The sequence below is a fragment of the Lolium rigidum genome, chromosome 2 (genome assembly GCF_022539505.1).
Source record: "Lolium rigidum isolate FL_2022 chromosome 2, APGP_CSIRO_Lrig_0.1, whole genome shotgun sequence".
In the NCBI taxonomy this organism is placed as follows: domain Eukaryota; kingdom Viridiplantae; phylum Streptophyta; class Magnoliopsida; order Poales; family Poaceae; genus Lolium; species Lolium rigidum.
Genome location: NC_061509.1, coordinates 135,767,452 through 135,790,130, shown reverse-complemented (window position 1 = coordinate 135,790,130; position 22,679 = coordinate 135,767,452). Strand labels below are relative to the sequence as shown.

Sequence of the window (22,679 nt, the reverse complement as noted above, 5' to 3'; positions counted from 1 at the left end):
AACACTAGTTACATTACATTATATCGCCTTCTATCTATAGTCCGGTGTTCTAAGTGCTAACTTATCATTATTATGCACAATCTTCCTTCTCTCCCCTTTTGTAATTCTGCAGACTAGTTTATATCCACACGCTGCTGCTTGATTGTTTTTACTAGTATCCTAGATACTTTCTCCAGTGCACCACGACTCCTAGAGACACATTCTTTTATATCCTACCTTATGTATTAGCTTGTTGGAGTCATACTAATTGTGCTTCCCTATCGTGTAGGTTGGGTCACAGGTCCAATGCCTCTCCTCAACAAGAAACCTTTCTCCTTGCTGGAGCCACCAAAGGACTTGGACCCTGAGCAGGCGGTTTTCCAAATTCGCTTCACCAAGGAGATATTCCTAGATTACCAGTATCCTCTTTCACTACACTGCCGCAGCTTAATTCATCTTTGCTTTTCATCTCTTTGGGAGTAGTAATCCTTGTTGCTGTTTATGCCTTTTACATATGCACTGGAATATGTCAACCCTGTTGTTGGTTCCAAACTTCCAATGCGTCTGCCCTTAACAATTGGTCACCAGAGAATATGTTAAGAGGTTGAACCTTTATCGCCAGAGAGTTTGGACATGTAACGTGTCTGGGAAATCCAATTTGACTTTCGAAGAAGCTTTGGTGTCTGAGCACCAGGCGATGGAGAAGGTTCAGAACTTACCGACAGAGATAATGGCTCATGTTCTCAGGATGACTCAGTACAGTAAGTTCAAATATTTCTGGATGATTTTGTGCAAATGCTTCACTTGATTTGAATGACAACATATTTTGCGTCACCTTTTCTTTCAGGCACCCTTGGCTTAATTGAGCTTGTCAACAAGATATATGTTGCTCTCCAGGAAGATGTATTTGAAGGAATAGAGTTGCATGCTAAAAAGGATGATGCTGAAGCTCCCTGCAAGATTTTGAAGATTTTAGATTCTGGTGACACAAAGTTGTATGAGGTGGGCTGGATTCGTCAAGGCAAGAGCAAGACTGTGATCAACACGTCAGTAGTCAAAGCTACAGATCTGATACGCCGCAGGGCGCCTGTTAGCAGGAATATTCTGAAGCTTTTGATCCGGGATTCAACATCACATAGTACCCCATGGATTCTACATGAACATCTTGCCAAGAAATATGGCATATCCATGGAGCCCCCTAATGACATAATGGTAAGCATTCTCTTGCCTATATTACTTCTCATGTATGTTATAATACTGAAACTAGCTTTCTTCTTCTAGTATGGTGAAGGTTTGCAAAAGAAAGGGAGGAAAAGGCATGACTGTGTAACTACTGAAGATGGGAGAAAAAAGTCCAAGAAAGGTGATTCAGTTGAACTTGCACCATCTGCTGTAATAATTTTGGTAGCAGGTTTTTGACATCCGCCCTTGCTGATTTTTGTATGTTTGCCAGACGAGGGACATGCATCTGTGCCAATTAAGTACCCAATAGATGATCTCTTAGTAAGCCCTGCTGCAGATGATCCTGCTTTGTTGAAGAGGCCTCCTCTGGTTACAGATTTTGGGATACCAAGAAATTCTGTGGGAGATTTACTTATGGTATGGGACTTCTGCTTATCTTTTGGGAGGGTTCTGAATCTGTACCCGTTTTCACTAGCAGATCTGGAGAATGCAATTTGCCACAAAGAAAGCAATGTTCTTATTGTGGAAATACATTCAGCACTGTTCCGTTTGCTTATTGAGGATGACAGTGATTATTTTACAGCTCTGCAGACCAACAAAAGGAAATCAAAGGTTTTCCTTTTACCTGTTAAATTAGCCTTGTCTCGCTTCCTTTCCATCTACTGAATATACTAATTTCTTCTATTTGTATGCTTCTCTGCAGTTAAGTTCAGAAAAGTGGGCTGAATATCTTAGTTTTTTCTTGGAGAAGACAGAGATTGAAGAACTCTCCTGTAACTCTGGGGCTGTAAGAAGGGGTTACTATGGTCCTATAGACGTTGACATAAAACTTAAGATTCTCCAGGAACTAGTCGAAGAAGCTATTGCAACTGATGCTATAAGAGAGAAACTAAGTGAGCGGGTAGAGCAGCAACAGGCTCTTGTTGCAACAAAAAGAGAGATTGCCAGAAAGGAGAGAGAAGAGAAAAACAAAAACAGTAAAGATGAGAACAATGATGTTGTACAAGATGGCAACGAGTGTGTTGATGAGCAGCGTAAGGGGAAAGAAGAAAGCGATAAGAGAGATGTTTCCGCAAGCAAGACGGAAAGAAAATTGCATCTGGTGAGCACCTGACTCCAGTTTACTCATGTGTGAATGCATCTCTATGGATTTAACATGTTTCATTGTCACTGACTGCTATTTATACCGAGTTTAGCTACTGTGCTTATCAAATCTGAAATATATTTGTAGGTGCGACACCTTGAAACTGAGAAGGCAAAATTATCCATCCGTGCCAGCCCTCTTGGGAAAGATAGAAACTATAATAGGTACTGGTTTTTCAAACGTGAAGGAAGGCTTTTTGTTGAAAGTGCAGATTGCAAAGAATGGGGATACTACAGCACGAAGGAAGAGGTAATTGCTATTGCTCTGACTGTTAAGAGAGTTTGTTAAGGCTTTCGGTAGCTATGGTTGTTTAACTATATGCTAATTTTGAATGACAGCTTGATGTGCTCATGAGCTCACTAAATGTGAAAGGTATACGAGAGAGAGCTCTCAAAGTGCAGCTGGAGAAGTTCTATAATAGCATAAGGTACATAGATTGTGATCTTTACAATTGGTTACTGTTGGGTTTCTTTTTTTGTTGGTTGCAGAAAAGGTACTTATATGGTAGAAGCAAACATCGTTGCCTTCATTATGTCTTTTCTCTCCAAATGGCTACTTACCCTCTTGTTATAGTTACTGCACATGTTCTATTATAACTGGAAAGAACATGGGTTCATCTCACAAGCCACCTACTTTGTTTCCTTGATTATGGAAGACTTCTTCCAAAGCTTTGATGTTCAGTTGTCTAGTGCTAGAAGGTCCACAATGATTTGATTCTGATCATCCAATAATCTTGTTACAGACTTGCAATCTTACATCATTTACACTCAGTAATAGCAAAATGGACATGGCACTGTTGCCATTTCATCAATGAAGTGTCGACTAACCCTTTTTCTCTACATGTTGCAGCAATGCGCTAGAGAAGCGATTGAAAGAGATCACTCACAAAATATCACTCGAGGAGGCTGTGCTGCGCCGTTCCACCCGTGTTCGAGCTCAGCCAAGGGACAGCCCTTCCATGGCGTTCCTGAAGTACGTCAACAAATGGAACGAACACTAAGCTATTGGATGACATTGTTTGCGCTAGGAGATTATGATGGCCTCGTGGGGCGTTCTCTGTGATCTGCATTCCCTGTGGCTGCTCCTGGAGGCTGGAGACATGGTCACCCAGCCACCTTGGGATCTTGGTTTGCAAGATTGCAGAGTGCACAATGGGAGGACTTATTTCTGCCTCTCGCTGGAGCTAGTACTCCCTCTAGAGCTAGCATTTGAAATATATCCTTCTTAGAGCAATGTATCTTAGCTGTAATAAGAGAATATGGTACTAGAGCATTAGGTAGGAATATGTATGCTGTTTTTTTCATGTTAATCTTATATGTCACCAGGGCACTCTTCTCTGGGTGTAATTTTGCTTTTGGCAAAAATCGCAAGGGAATGCGGTAGTTTCTTTTTATTTCTGGAACAAAGAATGTAGTAACAGTCTGTCCCTTGACTTCAAGGGCAAACGTGTCTTCATCCAAGTCCCCAAGGTTACTATCTCTGTTCTATAATTCTTGCTCTGGTTTTATTTTAAATTTGTCATTGACCCTCTTCAACAGATCTTTGAATTGACCACCCAACACGATCTTCTACACAAGATTAGAGGAAGAGGAAACATCATTAGAACTTCTATATATGGATGATGTGGTGGCTTTTGTGGCTCCCTACAAAGAGGAAATTACTAATCGAGGTCACTGGCCTGACACATTTCCAAAAGAGCTTGATGGTGCCAATAAAATGTCATAACATAGATCTTGATGAGGTGCTTCGTGAGTCGTGACTTGCCGGTGATCTATGCATCCTTTCCTAAGTCGTTTGGTATCCATCATTTGGGTATGTAATCCTGGAATTCATTTTGGAATTTCCTAGGTGGGCTGTTTGGTTGTCACAGAATTGGTCAGTCATTTCATTTAGGAAATCTAGCAAAATGATGCCATGAGTAATCACAATTCCAAGCTGAGACCTATCATTTGTGTTTCTCTACCGAAGCCATTTACAAATTCAATATTGAATTCTGCTGTTACTTGCAATTTCTGTGGCAATCAAACAAGTATGCATTTCTGGAATTACAATGTAAGTGAAATGTATTCATTTCAAAATGCTACAAACAAAATGAAAGCCTAACAAACGACTTCAAAAGTATTTAGGCATCCATCCCTCCGTGCGGTAAATAAAGAGGGTTGATTTCTAACCGTTTGAGGATAAAATAGCTGGAAAGCTAGTCACTTGGGAAGGGGGAAATATCCATGTGACGGGCCAGGTGACTCTTATCAAATCTGTGCTTACCACACAAGCAATCTTCCACCTCACCCCGCTCATCATCCCTTCGGGTTATCTTGCTACCATGAATAGAATTAAACGTGTCCTTTTGTGGCTGAAACTAGGGAGGTTTCTGTGATGAATGTAAGTTGAATTGGGAGCCGGCGTGTAGGCCTACAAATCCTCCGCCATCGCCTCCATCTCCACCTCCGCCTTGAGTTGTTTGCCGTGGTTAACCCCAACCGGCTGGCTTGTTTATATATTATGATCAACTTGTACAATAAGATTACATCGGTATAAAATACCGTACACGTATACAAACGTATATACAACTCTAACACTCCCCCTCAATCTAAACCGTCGTGAACAAGGTTAAGATTGGAACTAAAATGACGAAGCGCAAGCTGAGTAGCAGGCTTCGTAAACACATCAGCCAGCTGGTGGGCGGTGGAGATGAAACGAACATCAACCGCAGCAAGCGCGACTTTCTCGCGAACGAAGTGAAAATCAATCTCGATATGCTTCGTGCGAGCATGAAAAACCGGATTGACAGATAAGTATGTGGCACCGATGTTATCACACCATAAGACAGGAGGTCGGGGTTGAAACACTCCAAGCTCCCGCAGCACAGACTGAATCCAAACAGCCTCGGCGGTGCCATTGGCCAGAGCCTTATATTCTGCCTCGGTACTGGAGCGAGACACAGTCGGCTGCTTGCGAGAACTCCAGGACACAAGATTAGGACCAAGAAAGACTGCAAACCCGCCCGTGGAACGACGATCATCAGGGCAGCCAGCCCAATCCGCATCAGTAAAGATACTGAGGTCCATAGAAGGAGAGCGACGAAAACGCAGGCCAGTCGACACAGTGCCTCGAACAAAGCGCAGAATACGCTTGACCGCCTCGTAATGGGCAGTAGTCGGCTGTGACAGGTACTGACAAACCTTGTTGACAGCAAACGACAAGTCAGGGCGCGTCAATGTGAGGTACTGGAGTCCCCCAACCAAACTCCTGTACTTGAAAGCATCCTCTGAACCAAGCGGTGTGCCGAGATCGCGTGTCAACTTGTCAGAAGTGGACATAGGCGTAGAGACCGCCCGACTCTGCTCCATGTTGGCCCGATGTAGGAGATCAAGGGCATAACGGTGTTGAGACAACACAAGCCCCGAAGGAGAGTAAGCAACCTCAATCCCAAGGAAATACTCCAAGCGCCCAAGATCCTTGATAGGAAAAGAACCTGACAAGGTGGCAACAAGCTTCTCAACTGCAACTGAAGAGGATCCAGCCAGGACAATGTCATCGACATAGACAAGCATATAGACCACCACACCGGCATGAGCAAAGATGAACAAAGAGGTATCCGCTGTACTGGCAACAAAACCAAGCTGATGGAGCTTATCACTAAGGCGCGCATACCAGGCACGAGGCGACTGTTTGAGACCACAGAGAGCACGTTGCAACTTACAGACATGCTGCGGATATTGCGGATCCTCAAAACCAGGCGGCTGCTGCATATAGACTTCCTCAGTGAGAAAACCATGAAGAAAAGCGTTACTCACATCAATCTGACGAAGGCACCAACCGCGAGAAACAGCAAGAGACAGAACAAGTCGAACTGTGACTGGCTTGACCACCGGGCTGAACGTGTCATGATAATCAATACCGTGCTGCTGCGTGAAGCCTCGAGCGACAAGTCGTGCCTTGTATTTATCAACCGAACCATCAGGTCGGAACTTTGTTTTGAAAATCCACTTGCTTCCAACAATGTTAGTGCCAGGAGGACGAGGGACCAAGACCCACGTCCGATTCTTCTGAAGTGCATCAAACTCAGATTCCATAGCGCTACGCCAAGCAGGCTCAGTCAAAGCAGTGCGATGTGAGGCTGGTTCCACCAGAACAGCACGACGGCGATAGGGATCATAGCGAACCGTGCCGTCCTGATAAATCTTGGGACGAAAGACAGCATTGCGCTGCCGCGTGACGATGACCCGAGGTGGCTCAGCGCCAGGTGTTGCAGACGATGCCGGCGAGTCGAGGGGACTCGGTGGCGCTGGCGACGACCCAGGCGAGGCCGGGGGCGAAGCAGAGGGCGAGTCCGGCGCAGCACTGGACGAGGCATCCACAGTGCCAGGCGTGGACGTGGTCGGCCCAGGTGAGGGCCCGGTCTGCCCAGGCGTGGGCGAGGAAGGCGTCTGCCGCACAGGCGGGCAGGCAAGAGCTGGGCCGCCAGGCGCGACACTGCTCGAGCCACATGGTGCCTCTGCATGAGAAGGCGCACGTCCCGAGGCATGCAAAGGCGGGACGTCGATCCGCTGGTCCGGCTGCATGGAAGAAACCTGCACAGGGAAGCTCTCAACAGAAACAGGTGCATTAGCAACATGGTAATGTCATAACTACACGTGTCGGTGCTCTGAGTAACTGGTTCAGTGGAAGGAAATGACACAGGTAGCAGTTTAGAGACATCAACGACAACACCCGGAGTAGAAAAAGGGAACACCTTCTCATCGAACACGACATCACGAGAGAGATGTATATGCGACCAGTGGAGCGATCAAGGCACTTGTAGCCTTTATGCATGGGACTATAGCCAAGGAAAACACACATCTTGGAGCGGAACTCGAGTTTACGCGAATTGTATTTACGCAAACTAGGCCAACACGCACAACCAAACGTGCGGAGAAAGGAGTACTCAGGAGGTGTGTTGAGCAGGCGAAAAACTGGGGTGGCGTTGTTGATGATGGGCGTGGGCATCCTGTTTATAAGATAGCATGCAGTAAGAAAAGCCTCATGCCAATACCGAAGTGGCAGCGAGGAATGAGCTAAGAGGGCTAAGCCTGTTTCGACAAGGTGGCGATGCTTGCGTTCGGCTATACCATTCTGTTGAGAGGTATGCGGGCAAGAAACACGGTGAGCAATACCCGTGCGTGCAAAGTAGGCATGGAGACGGTGATACTCTCCGCCCAATCGGACTGGACAGTGCGAATCTTAGCATTCAACAAGCGCTCAACATGAGACTGAAAGGTGTAAAAGATGCTCTCAACGTCAGATTTGTGCTTAATCAAGTAAATCCAAGAATAGCGGCTGTAATCATCAATGAAGCTAACATAATACTTAAAACCTCCGGAAGAAGGCAAAGCAGGACCCCAAACATCAGTATGAATAAGCTCAAGAGGAGACTGAGAAACACGGGTCGAATAGCTATATGGTAATTGATGACTCTTGGCACGTTGACATGCATCACACACTAAAGACTCAATGTTTGAAGAACATGATAGATTATTGGAACTAACAATAGTTTGCACTACTTTATTTGAGGGATGACCAATACGTTGATGCCAATACTCAGAAGACAGTCGCACCCCGGATGACGCATGAGGCCCAGATGCCATGGCGCGACTGAAAGGTAGCGGGTAGAGACCGCCACGACTCCTACCGCGAAGTAGAATTCTCTTGGTGACCTTGTCCCTGACACAGAAAAAATATTTATGAAACTCGATGAATATATGGTTGTCAGAAACAAGACGATAAACTGAAAGCAAATTCTTGCTAATACCGGGAACAAGGAGGACATTTTTAAGCTCAATGGGAGACGATGAACCAGGTAACTGAGAGCGACCAACATGCGTAATAGACAAACCTGCACCGTTGGCGACTTGCACTTGATCCTTGCCGGGGTAGCGATCCTGAACGTTCATCCGACTCATGTCGTTGGTGAGGTGGTCGGTGGCGCCTGAGTCGAAGAACCAGGGCTGAGACTCCTGGAAGGCGGCGGCGTTCCCGGAGCGAGAATCCTTTTGCTGATAGGCCTGGTTGAACCGGTTTCGGCACTGGAGGGCATCGTGACCCCAGTACTCGCAGATTTGGCAGCGCGTGCCACGCTGGCGGCCAGTGCGACCGCCGCCACCACCTTGCCCTCCTCCGCCGTCACCACCGCCCCCTTGGTTGGGGCGGTTGCCACGCTGGCCTTGCTGCTGCTGCTGGCCACCGGATGCATGGCCGCCACCAGGTGGTCCGGACGGGCGGCCACCGGAGCGGCCGCTGTTGTTGTCGACGAAGGGGCGCCCCCCTCCACGGTTGTCACCGCCTTGCCGCGCCACGGCGTTGGCGGAGGTGGAGAAGTCGGGGGCCTGCGAGTTCTGCTCCATGAGAGCCTCACGGGAGAGAAGCATGGAGTAGAAGTCCTCCACGCTGAGGTTGTCCGCGCCGGCGGCGGCGAGCACCGTGAGAGAGTGCTGCAGGGTCTCATACTGAGGCCCAAGACCGACAACGATGTAGTCGATCAATTCGTCGTCAGAGATCGGAGAACCGACCATGGCCATAGCATCGGCAAACCCCTTCATCTTGTGGAAGTAGGCGGCGGCGGTGAGGTTGTTCTTCTTCAGCGACGTAAGCTGTCGTCGCATCTGGCGTGCCCCTGCTCGGTTCTGTGCCGAGAACATGGACACAAGGCAGGACCACACGGACGCCGAGTGTTGCGCCCGATGAGGTGGCCGAGGATCTCCTCCGTCATGGAGCCGACGAGGATGCCAAGGACGCGCTGATCAGTGTAGAACCAGTTGGCGTAGTCGGGGTTGGGGCTGGAGACGGCGTCGACGCCCGTGCTCTCGGTGATCGTGGGCGGGGGCATCTTGCAGGAGCCGTCGAGGAAGCCGTACCACCCCTGGCCGGCGATGTTGGGGACGACCTGCATCTTCCAAAGGAGAAAGTTAGTGCGATCCAGGCGCACGGTGATGGTGTTGATGTTGTGGCCGGTGGGTGCGGTGATGATTGCGCCGGCGGGGATCGATGGAGTGGAGGAGGAAACCAACGCGCCGACGGTGGTGATCTGCATCGCGGAAGAGCTCATCGCGAGAGGCGGCGCGGCGGAGGGCTCGCGCGGAGCGGCGGCGACAGGGAAACCCTAGGGGGTCGACCTGCTCTGATACCAAATCAAAAAGAGTTGTTTGCCATGGTTAACCCCAACCGGCTGGCTTGTTTATATATTATGATCAACTTGTACAACAAGGTTACATCGGTATAAAATACCGTACACGTATACAAACGTATATACAACTCTAACACACCTCTCATGTTCGAGTTTGACTACGACGACGATGAGGACGACGTCATGGAGGAGGACCTGGAGCTCGCGGCGATGAACGAGCAGTTCATGGTCGATGCATTGCGGGAGGCGGCCGAGGAGGACGCGGCTCACACGGCCTTCGACGCGGAGCAACAACAGCGGGAAGCAGCGAGTGCGGAGGACGACGATGACAACGACAACGACGACTGGAGCGGGCCTGATCCGGAGGAGAAGGTGACGGAGCAAAGGGTCATCCTCACGTCATTCGAGACGCTGAAGAAGGCCGAGGATGACACCAACGAAGAACCGCATCAACGGCTCCTGGAGAACGCGGCGACCCACCGCGCTCTGGCGAGCGCACAACGGAGGGAGCGGCGGCGGCGGAGAAGCGGAATAGGAAGGGAGGCAACGACGGGGCGAGACCGTTAAGCGCTGCGAGGGACGGCAAGTAGGCTAGAGGTGATCACTTATCCGTTTGTCATTCAAACTTGTAAAATATAATTAAATTTAACTGAAAAACTTTATATTTCTTGTTATTAAAATGTTTTGGGGCCTCGTTTAGAGGCCACGGCTGGAAACTGACGTGTCGTAAAAGCGGCACCACGACGTCCACCAAGTGGTCGATCCGACGCATAATCCGGACGCGTCTTGGAAACGCACTGAAGATGTTCTAAGAGCATCTCCAGCCGCATCTCCCAAAGCGTCCCCAAAGGGATTTGGGGCGCGCCGGACAAAAAAACATTCTCAGCCGCGTGCCCCGAAGCCTCTTTTTGTCCGACGCAGCCCAATACGATGTCCGGCGCTCCGAGCCCGTCCCCGCTACACAGGGGAGCTCCGGGCACACCGGATACAACGAAATGCGAGGCGAGGAGTGGCGGGACCGACGCGTCAGTGGCACATTGAAGTTTAACCTAACCATCGCCTACCTCGCGACGGAAGTTATTGACGCACAACGACGGTGCAGTTCCCGCAGAGGCGCAGCGAAGCGTCTCATCGCGCCTAGCTCTGCGTGCCGATGTTAATGAGCGCCACCGCTCCCCCGCCTCCCTCTGGCCTATAAAAGGGGCGCTCTCTCATCGTCTCTCACACACAAACCCTAGCGCCTATCTCCCCAACCCTAGCCGCCACCATTTCAAGAGTCGACGCCATGGCTGGTAGAGGCAGAGGTCACGGCCGTGGTCGTGGTCGCGACCGCGACAGAGCTGCACGCTCGTCATCGCATGCGACGCCGTCGTTTTCGTCGTCGGACCTGCAGGAGGTAGAGCAGGAGGTGCTATTCGAGTTCGTCGTCGTCCTCAAGGGCGACCCACCCGACATCCAAAGGTTGCCGGACAAGTTCGCCGACTTCGTCGCCGGCAACGAGCATCCAGAGGCTGCCGGACAAGTTCGCCGACTTCGTCGCCGGCCTCGCTGCATCTGCGGGAGGCTGCCTGCGATTGCTGCCAGTGGCCGGTGGAAGTTCTCTTCGACGGGCGCGGCAAAGATGTACCTCCACACCGGTTGGGAGAAGTTCGCACGCTACCACGATCTCGAAGCCGGTTGCGTGCTCACATTCTCCTACCTTGGCGTGGGGGATATGAGCGTCAAGACGTTTGACGAGACGCGTTGCCGCCGGGACTACCACGGCGACACCAATGAAGAGGACGATTGAGTATTGTTTCTTCGCAGCGAAAATATGCACATATATTTTTGGATGTTCTTCCTCGAAAGGACCAATAGGGTAATGCTGGATTTTTTCCAGTTTGAGTGACTGTGAGTGCCTGAGAGTGTTCTTTCTTTGCAACAAACACACGAAACCTGCGATGCCAACACAAGTTAGGTTTCATTATTTTCCAATGTTTTAATTTGTGTCAACCATGGTTCAAACTATGTATTTGTTTGTGAAAACCATGTTACAAACTATATCTTAGTTTATGTAAGTCATGTTCCGAATTATGTATTAATTTGTGGAATATTTCTTCTCTCTATTAAAATAAAAATGCAAAAAAAGAAAAAGAGTATTTTAATATTTAAAAAAGATTGGGAGCGGCGTTTGGGGAACGCGGCGGGAGAGCGACGTTAAACGCGGCACAAACCAAACGCTTCCTCAAACGCTCCATCCCGCGTTGTTTGTTTGGGGACGCTTTGGGATGCGGCCGGAGATGCTCTAAACTTGTGTTTGCGAGTTGCGATGTTATTTCTCTCAGTAGGAGTGAGTGTACGTGCAGCTGTGAACAATGCACACCACTACACCGAGTGTGTGGGCCGCAAGGCTCGCGGAAGGCAAAACCTCATAGTTTAAAATAGCCGGCTATAGCCGGGCTATAGCCCGCTATAGCCTTTCCCGCATGGTGCGGCTAACTGCATTAGCCCGCTAAAAGGTGCCAAAGTCCTTAAATAGCGTTATACCGAAGCCTATAGTGTTTGGAAGACCGCGGCTATATCCTGTAGCCGGCTATTTTAAACATTGCAAAACCTCCTCCGTTTCAGCTTGGTACTACAAGGAAACGTTGCCAGCTCAAGGAAAACCCGTAGCAGCCAGCGAGACAACGTGGACCACCGAGCATCCACAGAGCAAATATCCCACGCAAAAATAATCGCCAACACTACAAAAGCCGCTTGGCAAATCTGTGGTGCTCGTAAGCCACAGCCATAATCCAATTCTAGTCCGCAACTTCTTCCTGCTCGAGCTTGTGTGCTGTACGTGCAGAGAGAGAAAGAGAGAGAGAGGAGAGAGAAGGCAGGGAGAAGAGAAGAGATGGCTTGCCCTGCCCAATCCATGGTCGCTGCGAGCAGCTGCGTGTTCCTGAGGAGCAGCAAGCCTCAGCAGGCCACGGTTCTGCGCGGAGGAGGCATTAATGGTGCAAGCATCAGCAGCAGCAGGCTGCTGTCGGTGTCCTGCAATGCTTCTTCGTCGCCGCCGCCGCCGCAGGACGACTCCGAGTGCAACGACGTGGAGTGCGCCCCAGAGAAGGAGGTACCTACATCGCGTCATCGCCTGCCAATCGTCCCTCTTTCTCTTCTTCCTGGGTGGACTTCGCAGTTACTGTGTGTGGCTGTGCAGGTCGGGAGCCTGAGCATGGAGTGGCTGGCGGAGGAGAGGACCCAGGTCGTGGGCACTTTCCCTCCCAAGAAGAAGGGGTGGACGGGCCTCGTCGAGAAGGACACCGCAGGCCAGACCAACATCTACTCCGTCGAGGTAACCTAATCTTGCCGCTATGTCCTGTTCTTCTGCTTCCCGGCAATCACAAACTGACGCTCGTCCTCCTCCACACCGAATCGTCGCTCGCAGCCGGCGGTGTACGTGGCGGAGAGCGCCATCAGCTCCGGCACGGCGGGGACGTCGTCCGAGGGCTCCGAGAACACGGCGGCGCTCGTGGCGGGGCTGGCACTCATCGTCGTCGCCGGGGCCTCCTCCATCCTCATCCAGGTCAGCAAGAACCAGCCGCCCGTGCAGACGCCCTACTCCGGCCCGCCACTCAGCTACTACGTCGCCAAGTTCCAGCCCGCCGCGGCGGCGTTCTCGGTCGAGCCAAGCCCACCAGTCGTGGAGGCGGCAGCGCCGGAGGAGGCGCCGTCTGACTCACCCACCTTGGAGGCGTCGGCAGAGCCTTCGGCCGACAGCGCCGAGCAGCTGTCATCGTGAGCATAGCTACTAAGCTCGCAGTGTCACGGTGCATCTTCTTCAGGTGCACATCGGAGCATAGAGTTTGATGTGTAAGCCTAGCCAGGCACATGAGATGATGAGATTGTGAATCAGCAATTCAGTACCTGCAGGTTATCTGTAATACATTGCGTTTTGATGTATGCTAGGACAAGCAAGCTGATGGAAGGCATATATATGTACACACATTAGTACTGTAGATGAAAACGTTTCCAGAGTGTTGATCTTCCGTAGCATTATTATTTAATATATACAGTACAGCACATATACATATAGACACGAGCTACACGAAGACAGTATTACCATGCTTGTTCAGCTTCAGCTCTCTCACACGATTACTAAACCATTGTTTACGTAGGCACATTAGCACACCTGATAACTTCCCATATCCTCCTAGCTCAGAGACGGTGAAATCTTCAAACACTGTTACCACCCTGCAACGCTTGTACATTGCTGCACAGTTTCATTTCTACAACACCTTGATGATAGGGGCACAATTTCACAAAATCAGGAGGTCACTCTCACAGCAGGTGCTTGTACCACGGGCCGTGAACCTGCTCTGATACTGTTGCTACTTTCAGTAGCACTGCGGCAGCCTTCGCTACGCGGTCAGTGAGTCTTGTCGCGCCGATGCGCCTGAGGGCCACCTCGGCGAGCATCTTGCCCTTCGCCCCACTGCCACCCAGGGTGATCGCACGGAAGGCACAGTAAACAGATCGAGAGACCTTCCTGAAGACGGTGTCATCGGTCTGGAGGCTTTTAAGGAAGACCCTGGTCAATATCTGCTTCCTGTTCTCAATCACTTCATCTGAACAAGAGCTGGTCGAGGTTGCCGAATGGATCATAACCTCAATGATCTTGTCTGTGCTAACATCAGAAAAGTTATCTAGTAGCTCCGTGAGTGTGTTAAACAGTTCCAAGGTTGCATTTTCCAGTTTCGAAGGAGTGGTCTCTGAGTTCTCACTCATCAAAACTTGACGCTGGACAAGCATGCTGTCAGAAAAACATAGGTTCAGTCGATTCATTCTATAGCTCCGATATCACATAATAACGAAAAAATACAAATATTCACAAAAAATAATACAAAATTAAATAACGTCTCACCTTGTTGCGATAACAATCACTTGTTGGAATTGACTCTGAACAGCACGCAACCTCAACCAATTGAGCTTAAAGGTCTCAGGTACTGACTTCCTCTGCATGCCCTCCATGCTGCTGATAAGCCGCAATAGCCCAATTCTTATTAGCTTGTCAAGCTCTTCTCCCGTGCACGCTGGTAGCTCTGTACATTCTTCTGTTTCACATTATGCAAAGTGATTACAAAATTCAGGTGATTGGCCAAAATAAAATTTAAAAACATGTACCTGCTACAGGCACTACATGTTGCTGATCTGGAATTCCACGACCAGCTCGTAGGGTTGTAACAAATGGCTGAACCTGTTATGAGGGGATTGTAAGTTCAATCAATAGCATCAAGTGAAAACCACAAGTACTTATGTAACTGTTGCTAAAAACAGCCCGTGAGCTTGTTTCTGTAATCTTAATCAATAACAGTGGGTAAAATCCGAAAGTACACTGTTGCTGCTTAGAACAGTAGCTATGCACGGTGTCTAGATACTAACATGGTCTGTTGCAGGCAGGGTCTGCAAGGAGCTGACATAATCATTCCATTCTTCTTCTACCAAATCCTTTGAGGCAGAAATCCACTGAATAGTTGAAGGGAGAGAAACTAATGCATTGGAACGGGATCCATAGCGATCAGCAAAAGCTCTCTGCAGGTACTCAAAACCACCCGAGCCCTTTATAATTGGTTTCAATAGCTGTATCCGTGCTCTACTGACTTCTGACTGAAGAGCCTGTTGGAAATAAAAATATTTAGTTAGGAATGGTGTTATAGTTTCACTGTAGTCAGTGTAAATTGTTCAGACCTCAAGGTATTAAACAAACCTTTAATTCTTCCATAGTGAACCGCAAGCCCTTGATGACAGCTATTACAAATGCATATGGACCTCCATTATTGGATTCAGAGTGTTCGATCAATTCGCTCAATAATTTGTCATGACTGATCTTCATTTCATCTTCCTTTGCAGGAGAAGATAATTTGCGCACCATACCCAGAGAGTACTGCAGAATGTGCCCTAGATACTGTGTGTCCTGGGTGCTTGACTCAAGTACCTTTCAGCCAACAATAATATTAGTATCAGCTATATATTACAGATTCATCATAACACCATTCACACTCTTCTTACCTGAGACAACATTTCAAGGTTAATGTTATTTGTTATTTCTTCTTTCCACCCTTTAGGAGCCATCTGGTGCAATGCATCCCTGACTTCCTTTACTAGGTTGACCAGATAACTGTAGTCTGGTGTGTCTCCTTTCATTGAATCCAGAACCACATCCCAGAAAGCTTTCTCCATTGTTTCCCTGACCTTTGCCTAAGAATAACAAAAGTGAGCGAGTGAGAGAATTACGTGCTACTTAACTGGAGGTGCATCTTACACTGGGAAAAATTACACCCTACATCATGTAATTTGAGTTTCCCTATACAGTCCATGCTGACAAAAATTCTCTAACATGATATACATTTCTGGTTCTTACATTACCCTAGATATTAAGTTCAACAGTAAAATTCTAGTATATGATAGGACCTAACCTTGAAATCTCCCTCAACTTTACCAACATCTTCAAAGCTATCAGGAAAAGAGCCATGCAGAATCTCATTGACCATTTGTTCATTCTCTGTTGGCAGCTTTTCTGGCACTGTGATGCTCATTTGGCTACTGACGGCTTTGTCGCCTGAGCTACTTTCAGATGGTAAAGAGGGAACTTTGAACAAAGACTGGGCAAGCTCATTCTCGGTTGGCAGCTTTTCTGGCAGTGTGATGGTCATTTGGCTAATGTTATCTCCAGTGTTACTTCGTGACAGTGAAGAGGAAGCTCTGGACAAAGATTGAACAACTCTACCTGGCCTTTCAGCATCCTTGTCCAAACTATCTTTAATGTCAGAAAGAGGAGACTTTCCAGATGAAGATGCGACATTTGCAGCAGCTGTTGACAAGGGGCTCCCATTTCCCTTAGCTCCAAAGAACTTTGATCGTGTTTCTGATAAAGCAAGTTCCATCCTCTGAACACCAGGTTCACCACCTAGGTGCCAAACCTTCTCCCTTAGAAGTTTCTGGTCTACCATAACCTGGACAACAAGCAGAAACTTGTTTTAACAGACATTATACCTATGAAGATGTCAATAGAAGAGCATCAAAGTACATAAACTAAGTGCAACATTCCAGATTTTCTTTAGAACGCCAAGGCTTTACTACTCATCAGACTATAGTAAATTCTGGAGCTGAAATGCCTTCTTAATTACACAAATCACATGCACCTAAAACAATACTTGTCACACAAGGGATATGCAGGACATAAAAAAGAAGCACTGGTATAAATTATACCTGTTTCTGGATGGCATTCAAATTATTTTTATTAAGGTTATCTGATCGGCCTTCAGCAGTTATTTTGCATGTTTGCATCATTGAGAGCTCAAGCTTGCATGCAGCTGTCACGAGATCTTCCTCTAGCGACTTGGCATCTTTTGCTTTCCACACCACAAAGTGGTAAAGATAAGCACACCAAGCTTTGTCAAAAGAAACCAGCTGGGATCTGAATTTTTTCCGATCAGCAGCAATTGAAGAAGATTCCTGGTAAGTAGAAGATCCAGGAGAGACTGCATCTAGTGTTGACTGCCTCAGTATGCATGCACCATCTAACCCATCAAGTATTGTCTTCATCAGCAGTTCAAATTCCTTCACAAAGTTTGTTGCCGACTCCACAAGTAGTTTCTCTCGTTCGCCTCGTACATTAAAAACAGCACTTGGATGACCTAGTATCATGTAAGCACAAAGCACTACCCTTGGTGAATATCTAGGTAATTTGCCAGCGTCAGGATTTCTAGTTGCCCTTTTTGGTGTTACTCTAGCTCTTCCCACATTACTTGGTAGGATCCTAGTCTTTGGTGATCCCAGGCGCTTGAGCAGATGATCGATATTTTCTGGTGTGGATAAACTTGATGACTGAGAAAGAATAAAACGACTCTCCAAGCGATCAAGCAATGCCCTGGTGGTCTGAAGAACTTCTGGAGATTCAATGCAGAGAGCTAGTTTTTCAAATGGCATGGAATCAGCAGATTCCTGATTTATTCCCAGAATGTCAAAGGCCCTAGCCAACACCACTGTTGTCTTCCTAGATGTTATGAATCTTCTCCAGCATCTGAAATGCCATGAAAAAAAATATCAATAAAATCTCATCTATACATACAAACCAAACAATTATTTAAATATTGAAAGTTGTTCAACTGCGTAAGACCATACCTTGCCAGCTTTCTTGAAAGAAAGTCCCCGTGTTTAATTGAACTGGTATGCGTAGAGCACTGGGCAATTTCTCTCTGCCTCAAATACTCAGCTCTCTGCCGCTTTGCCTGTTTTTGCATAGACGGTTAGCAACCGTAAGGCATAAGTCAAAAGGATAGAGCAATTGTGAGAACTCTGCGCATTAAAAATACATACCCTCTGAAGTTTGTCTTGTAGCTGTTCTTTTAACTTGCTCCTCTCAGTTTCTCTTTGGCTAGATGCAGTTTTGGCAGCAAGCTGGACCTGTGAAAGCCGACCCTGAGCCCGCTTTTTCTCAGCTTCTAATAGCCCTATCCTTCTAATCTCAGCTGCATTCCGCTTCTGCAGGATCGCAGACCGCACACGCTCCCTGTACTTATTCTCCCACGCCACTCTTTGCCCGAGGAACCTTTTTGTCCTCTCCTCCAGCGCAGCCCGCCTCTGCAAACGAGCACGCAAGAGTTGAATACGGTTCTCCTCTGCCTGCCGGACCCGATGCTCAACTCTCATGCTAAGCTCCTCCCTTTCCCTGTTGAACCTCATTTCCGCATCATTCTTAGCAGCCTGTCGCACCTCGTCCAATTTAGCTAAACGATTCTGCTCCTTCTCCAAGAGGCTCAACCTAGAATTATAAAATACTCTTAACTGTTACCATTGCTCGAATAGAATCAAATAATATAATCTGCCAGTTGCCTCTTTTGATTACCTCTTCTGCTTAGCGGCCACAAGCTTTGCTTCGAGGCGCTGCTTGGGATCCTCCTCCTGAGATGGCTGCGAAGTGCTCCTGACGGCACGCCTTGCTTTGCATGATAATGCGTCATGAAATTTCTGGAGTGGACAACAACTTAGGTAAGTCGGCAGTAGCAATGATATTTGTTTTACCAGCCCATGGAACTTCACAAACTACCCCATTTAGGTCATTCCACCCTTCACACAATTCTTAGCATTTAGTTCACAAAACGAGAGAATGAACTTTCGACTGGTCATTCAATTGGAATGGAGATTCAACATTCTCACCATCAGAACCAACCAGGGCTTGTTACAAAAATATAAATGCATCGAGATGCAAAAAGCTTTTGCGTTTAAAATGACCAGCCAGGGCTCCCATTCGCAGAATGTCAAGTCCACAACCGGCTTGCGGCTCTAAGATCTGATCAAATAAACTAACACACGGACCAACGTGGTAGCCAATTTTGCCAGTAATCGAACTGCAATACTAGGATTTGCATTTACAGTGTAAACGTGCTAAATCTCCACTTCGAACTTCTCAACCTCGTAACTACGCAGTCAGCAGAAAAAACGTAAACCCAACCCAAATAACGAAGCACGCAACGGGAAAAAAAAAGGGGGGAAGAGCAACCCACCTGCCTACGGAGATGGGCGTCGCGCAGCTTGGCCTCGATCTCCTCGGCCGTCGCCGGCGCGCCAACGCTGGGCTCACGCGCCTGGGCGAGCCTCCTCCTGATCCTCGGCGGCACCCTGGCCGCCGGGGACCCCTCCTCCGCCGGTATTTCTAGCGCCACCGCCTCCGGCACCGCCATTCGCTCGGACCACCGATTCCCGCCCAGGTTCCACTCCAAAATCGCACAGACCTCCGGGACGTCGCGTCAGATTGCACACGAATTTGGTTCGTCGGCTGTTGCTGTTTCTGCCCTCGTTGTCGTTGGGGAGTTCCGAGCTCGAGAAATGTTTTGAAGCGGATCTGAGTCGGGACTAGGCAGGAGGCGCGGGACCAGCGTGTCAGGGAGAGCGTCTACGATGTTTATGTAAGGGCATCTCCAGGACCTGACGCATTTCGGACGTCCGAAATGTCCGTTTGTTTGTCGGCCCGCGGACGCGATGTGGCCCAGGCGATCGTTTGCGTCTGGGGTACCTCCATCGGTGCGGACGTATTTTTTAACGGACAACGTCAAGCTCGCTAATGGCGGTCGAGGACTGCCGGCGGCGATTAACTGTTCCCGCGCGACGACGATCGTTCCCGCGCGTGCCCAATACATTGGCAAGTTTCACCGACGTTTCGTGCGCGCGGGAAATTACCTGCGCCGTTTCCCGCCCCGCCGTGGCTATATATGGTGGACACCGGCGGGGGCGACGGGCACACCTCAAGCTAATCCATCCATGGCCGGGCAGAACCGTAGTTGGGAGCACGTTGTTCAGATGTGCCGCCACCTCCACCGGGAGGAGGAGGAGGATGAGGTAGTCGCCACCGACGTTGAGGCCCAGCAGCTAGACCTGGAGGCGGAGGCGGTGGATGATACGTCTCAAACGTATCTATAATTTCTTATGTTCCATGCTACTTTTATGATGATACTCACATGTTTTATACACACTTTATGTCATTATTATGCATTTTCCGGCACTAACCTATTGACGAGATGCCGAAGAGCCGATTCTTGTTTTCTGCTGTTTTTGGTTTCAGAAATCCTACAAAGGAAATATTCTCGGAATTGGACGAAATCAACGCCTAGGGTCTTATTTTTCCACGAAGCTTCCAGAAGATCGGAGGGGATACGAAGTGGGGCCACGAGGGCCCGTACCCATAGGCCGGCGCGGCCAGGGAGGGGCCCGCGCCGCCCTATGGTGTGGGCCCCTCGTCAGCCCTCCGACTCCGCCCTTCCGCCTACTTATAGCATTCGTCGCGAAAACCCCGGATCGAGAGCCACGATACGGAAAACCTTCCGGAGACGCCGCCGCCAATCCCATCTCGGGGATTCGAGAGATCGCCTCCGGCACCTCCGCCGGAGAGGGGAATCATCTCCCGGAGGACTCTTCATCACCATGATCGCCTCCGGATTGATGTGTGAGTAGTTCACCCCTGGACTATGGGTCCATAGCGGTAGCTAGATGGTTGTCTTCTCCTCATTGTGCTATCATGTTAGATCTTGTGAGCTGCCTATCATGATCAAGATCATCTATTTGTAATCCTTCATGTTGTGTTTGTTGGGATCCGATGGATATTGAATACTATGGCAAGTTGATTATCAATCTATCATATATGTTGTTTATGTTCTTGCATGCTCTCCGTTGCTAGTAGAGGCTGCGGCCAAGTTGATACTTGTGACTCCAAGAGGGAGTATTTATGCTCGATAGTGGGTTCATGCCTCCATTGAATGCGGGACAGTGACATAAAGTTCTAAGGTTGTGGATGTGCTGTTGCCACTAGGGATAAAACATCAATGCTTTGTCTAACGATATTTGTGTTGATTATATTACGCACCATACTTAATGCAATTGTCTGTTGTTTGCAACTTAATAATGGAAGGGGTTCGGATGATAACCTGAAGGTGGACTTTTTAGGCATAGATGCATGCTGGATAGCGGTCTATGTACTTTGTGGTAATGCCCTGATTAAATCTCATAGTAGTTATCGTGATATGTATGTGCATTGTTATGCCCTCTTTATTTGTCAATTGCCCAACTGTAATTTGTTCACCCAACATGCCATTTATCTTATGGGAGAGACACCACTAGTGAACTGTGGATCCAGGTCCATTCTTTACATCTGAAATACAATCCACTGCAAACTCTGTTCTTTACTGTTCTTCGAAAACAAACATCATCTTCCACACTATACATTTAATCCTTTGTTTACAGCAAGCCGGTGAGATTGACAACCTCACTGTTAAGTTGGGGCAAAGTATTGTGATTGTGTTGTGCAAGTTCCACGTTGGCGCCGGAATCCCTGGTGTTGCGCCGCACTACACTCCGCCACCAACAACCTTCACGTGTTCCTTGATTCCTACTGGTTCGATAACCTTGGTTTCTTACTGAGGGAAAACTTACTGCTGTGCGCATCACACCTTCCTCTTGGGGTTCCCAACGGTCGTGTCGACTACACGCCAGCAAGACTTTTTCTAGCGCTGTTGCCGGGGAACTGAAGAAAGAGTTACACCACAGATATTGCTAACTCCCGCGGCAACAGACTTTTTCTGGCGCCGTTGCCGGGGAGATCAAGACACGCTGCAAGGGGAGTCTCCCACATCCAATCTCTTTACTTTGTTTTTGTCTTGCTTTACTTTACTTTATTTACTGTCTTGTTCTCCATATTAAAAACACAAAAAAATTAGTTACTTGCATTTATTTTATTTAGTTTGCTTTATTTACTACTGCTAAAATGAATACTCCTGAAAATACTAAGTTGTGTGACTTCACTAGCACAAATAATAATGATTTTCTATGCACACCTATTGCTCCACCTGCTACTACAGCATAATTTTTTGAAATTAAACCTGCTTTACTAAATCTTGTTATGAGAGAGCAATTTTACGGTGTTAGTTCGATGATGCTTCGCTGCCCATCTTAATAATTTTGTTGAACTTTGTGAAATGCAAAAGTATAAGGATGTAGATGGTGACATTATAAAATTAAAATTGTTTCCTTTCTCCTTAAGAGGAAGAGCTAAAGATTGGTTGCTATCTTTGCCTAAAAATAATATTGATTCATGGACTAAATGTAAAGATGCTTTCATTGGTAGATATTACCCTCCCGCTAAAATTATATCTTTGAGAAGTAGCATAATGAATTTTAAGCAATTGGATAATGAACATGTTGCTCAAGCATGGGAGAGAATGAAATCTTTGGTGAAGAATTGCCCTACCCATGGACTAACTACTTGGATGATCATCCAAACCTTCTATGCAGGATTGAATTTTTCTTCGCGGAACCTATTGGATTCGAGTTCTTGGAGGTACCTTTATGTCCATCACCTTAGGTGCGGCAACAAAGCTTCTTGATGATATGATGATCAATTACTCTGAATGGCACACGGAAAGAGCTCCACAAGGTAAGAAGGTAAATTCTGTTGAAGAAACCTCCTCCTTGAGTGATAAGATTGATGCTATTATGTCTATGCTTGTGAATGGTAGATCTAATGTTGATCCTAATAATGTTCCTTTAGCTTCATTGGTTGCTCAAGAAGAGCATGTTGATGTGAACTTCATTAAAAGTAATAATTTCAACAACAATGCTTATAAGAATAATTCTGGTAACAACTATAGGCCATATCCTTCTAATAATGGTAATGGTTATGGTAATTCTTATGAGAATTCT

At 47.7% G+C, this 22,679-nt stretch overlaps 3 protein-coding genes across 4 annotated transcripts; 2 read left to right on the top strand and 1 right to left on the bottom strand.

The window, feature by feature from the left end:
- The first annotated feature begins 274 nt into the window (after window positions 1-274).
- LOC124687301 (DDT domain-containing protein DDB_G0282237-like) lies at window positions 275-3,758 on the top strand. The gene is made up of 9 exons (XM_047221091.1): window positions 275-398; window positions 568-740; window positions 827-1,191; window positions 1,261-1,342; window positions 1,433-1,773; window positions 1,865-2,263; window positions 2,393-2,554; window positions 2,644-2,732; window positions 3,155-3,758. Exons 1-9 carry the CDS (start codon window positions 286-288, stop codon window positions 3,303-3,305), a joined length of 1,875 nt encoding a protein of 624 aa, XP_047077047.1. The 5' UTR covers window positions 275-285; the 3' UTR covers window positions 3,306-3,758.
- An 8,366-nt stretch (window positions 3,759-12,124) lies between these two features.
- On the top strand, window positions 12,125-13,472 carry LOC124692390 (protein MAINTENANCE OF PSII UNDER HIGH LIGHT 1-like). Its single transcript, XM_047225747.1, has 3 exons — window positions 12,125-12,561; window positions 12,649-12,783; window positions 12,877-13,472. The coding sequence occupies exons 1-3, from the start codon at window positions 12,343-12,345 to the stop codon at window positions 13,228-13,230; spliced, it is 708 nt and encodes a 235-aa protein (XP_047081703.1). The 5' UTR covers window positions 12,125-12,342; the 3' UTR covers window positions 13,231-13,472.
- On the bottom strand, window positions 13,448-19,342 carry LOC124692389. 2 transcript variants are annotated; one of them, XM_047225745.1, is made up of 12 exons: window positions 18,995-19,342; window positions 18,337-18,458; window positions 17,808-18,252; window positions 17,613-17,719; window positions 16,698-17,511; window positions 15,905-16,441; window positions 15,498-15,686; window positions 15,196-15,423; window positions 14,871-15,104; window positions 14,613-14,685; window positions 14,353-14,542; window positions 13,448-14,241 (listed from the first exon to the last, which is right to left on the bottom strand). In XM_047225745.1, the coding sequence occupies exons 1-12, from the start codon at window positions 19,169-19,171 to the stop codon at window positions 13,770-13,772; spliced, it is 3,588 nt and encodes a 1,195-aa protein (XP_047081701.1). In that variant the 5' UTR covers window positions 19,172-19,342; the 3' UTR covers window positions 13,448-13,769. The 2 variants fall into 2 exon arrangements, with proteins under 2 accessions (XP_047081701.1, XP_047081702.1); XM_047225746.1 differs by having other exon boundaries at window positions 14,353-14,539.
- Window positions 19,343-22,679: the final 3,337 nt, after the last annotated feature.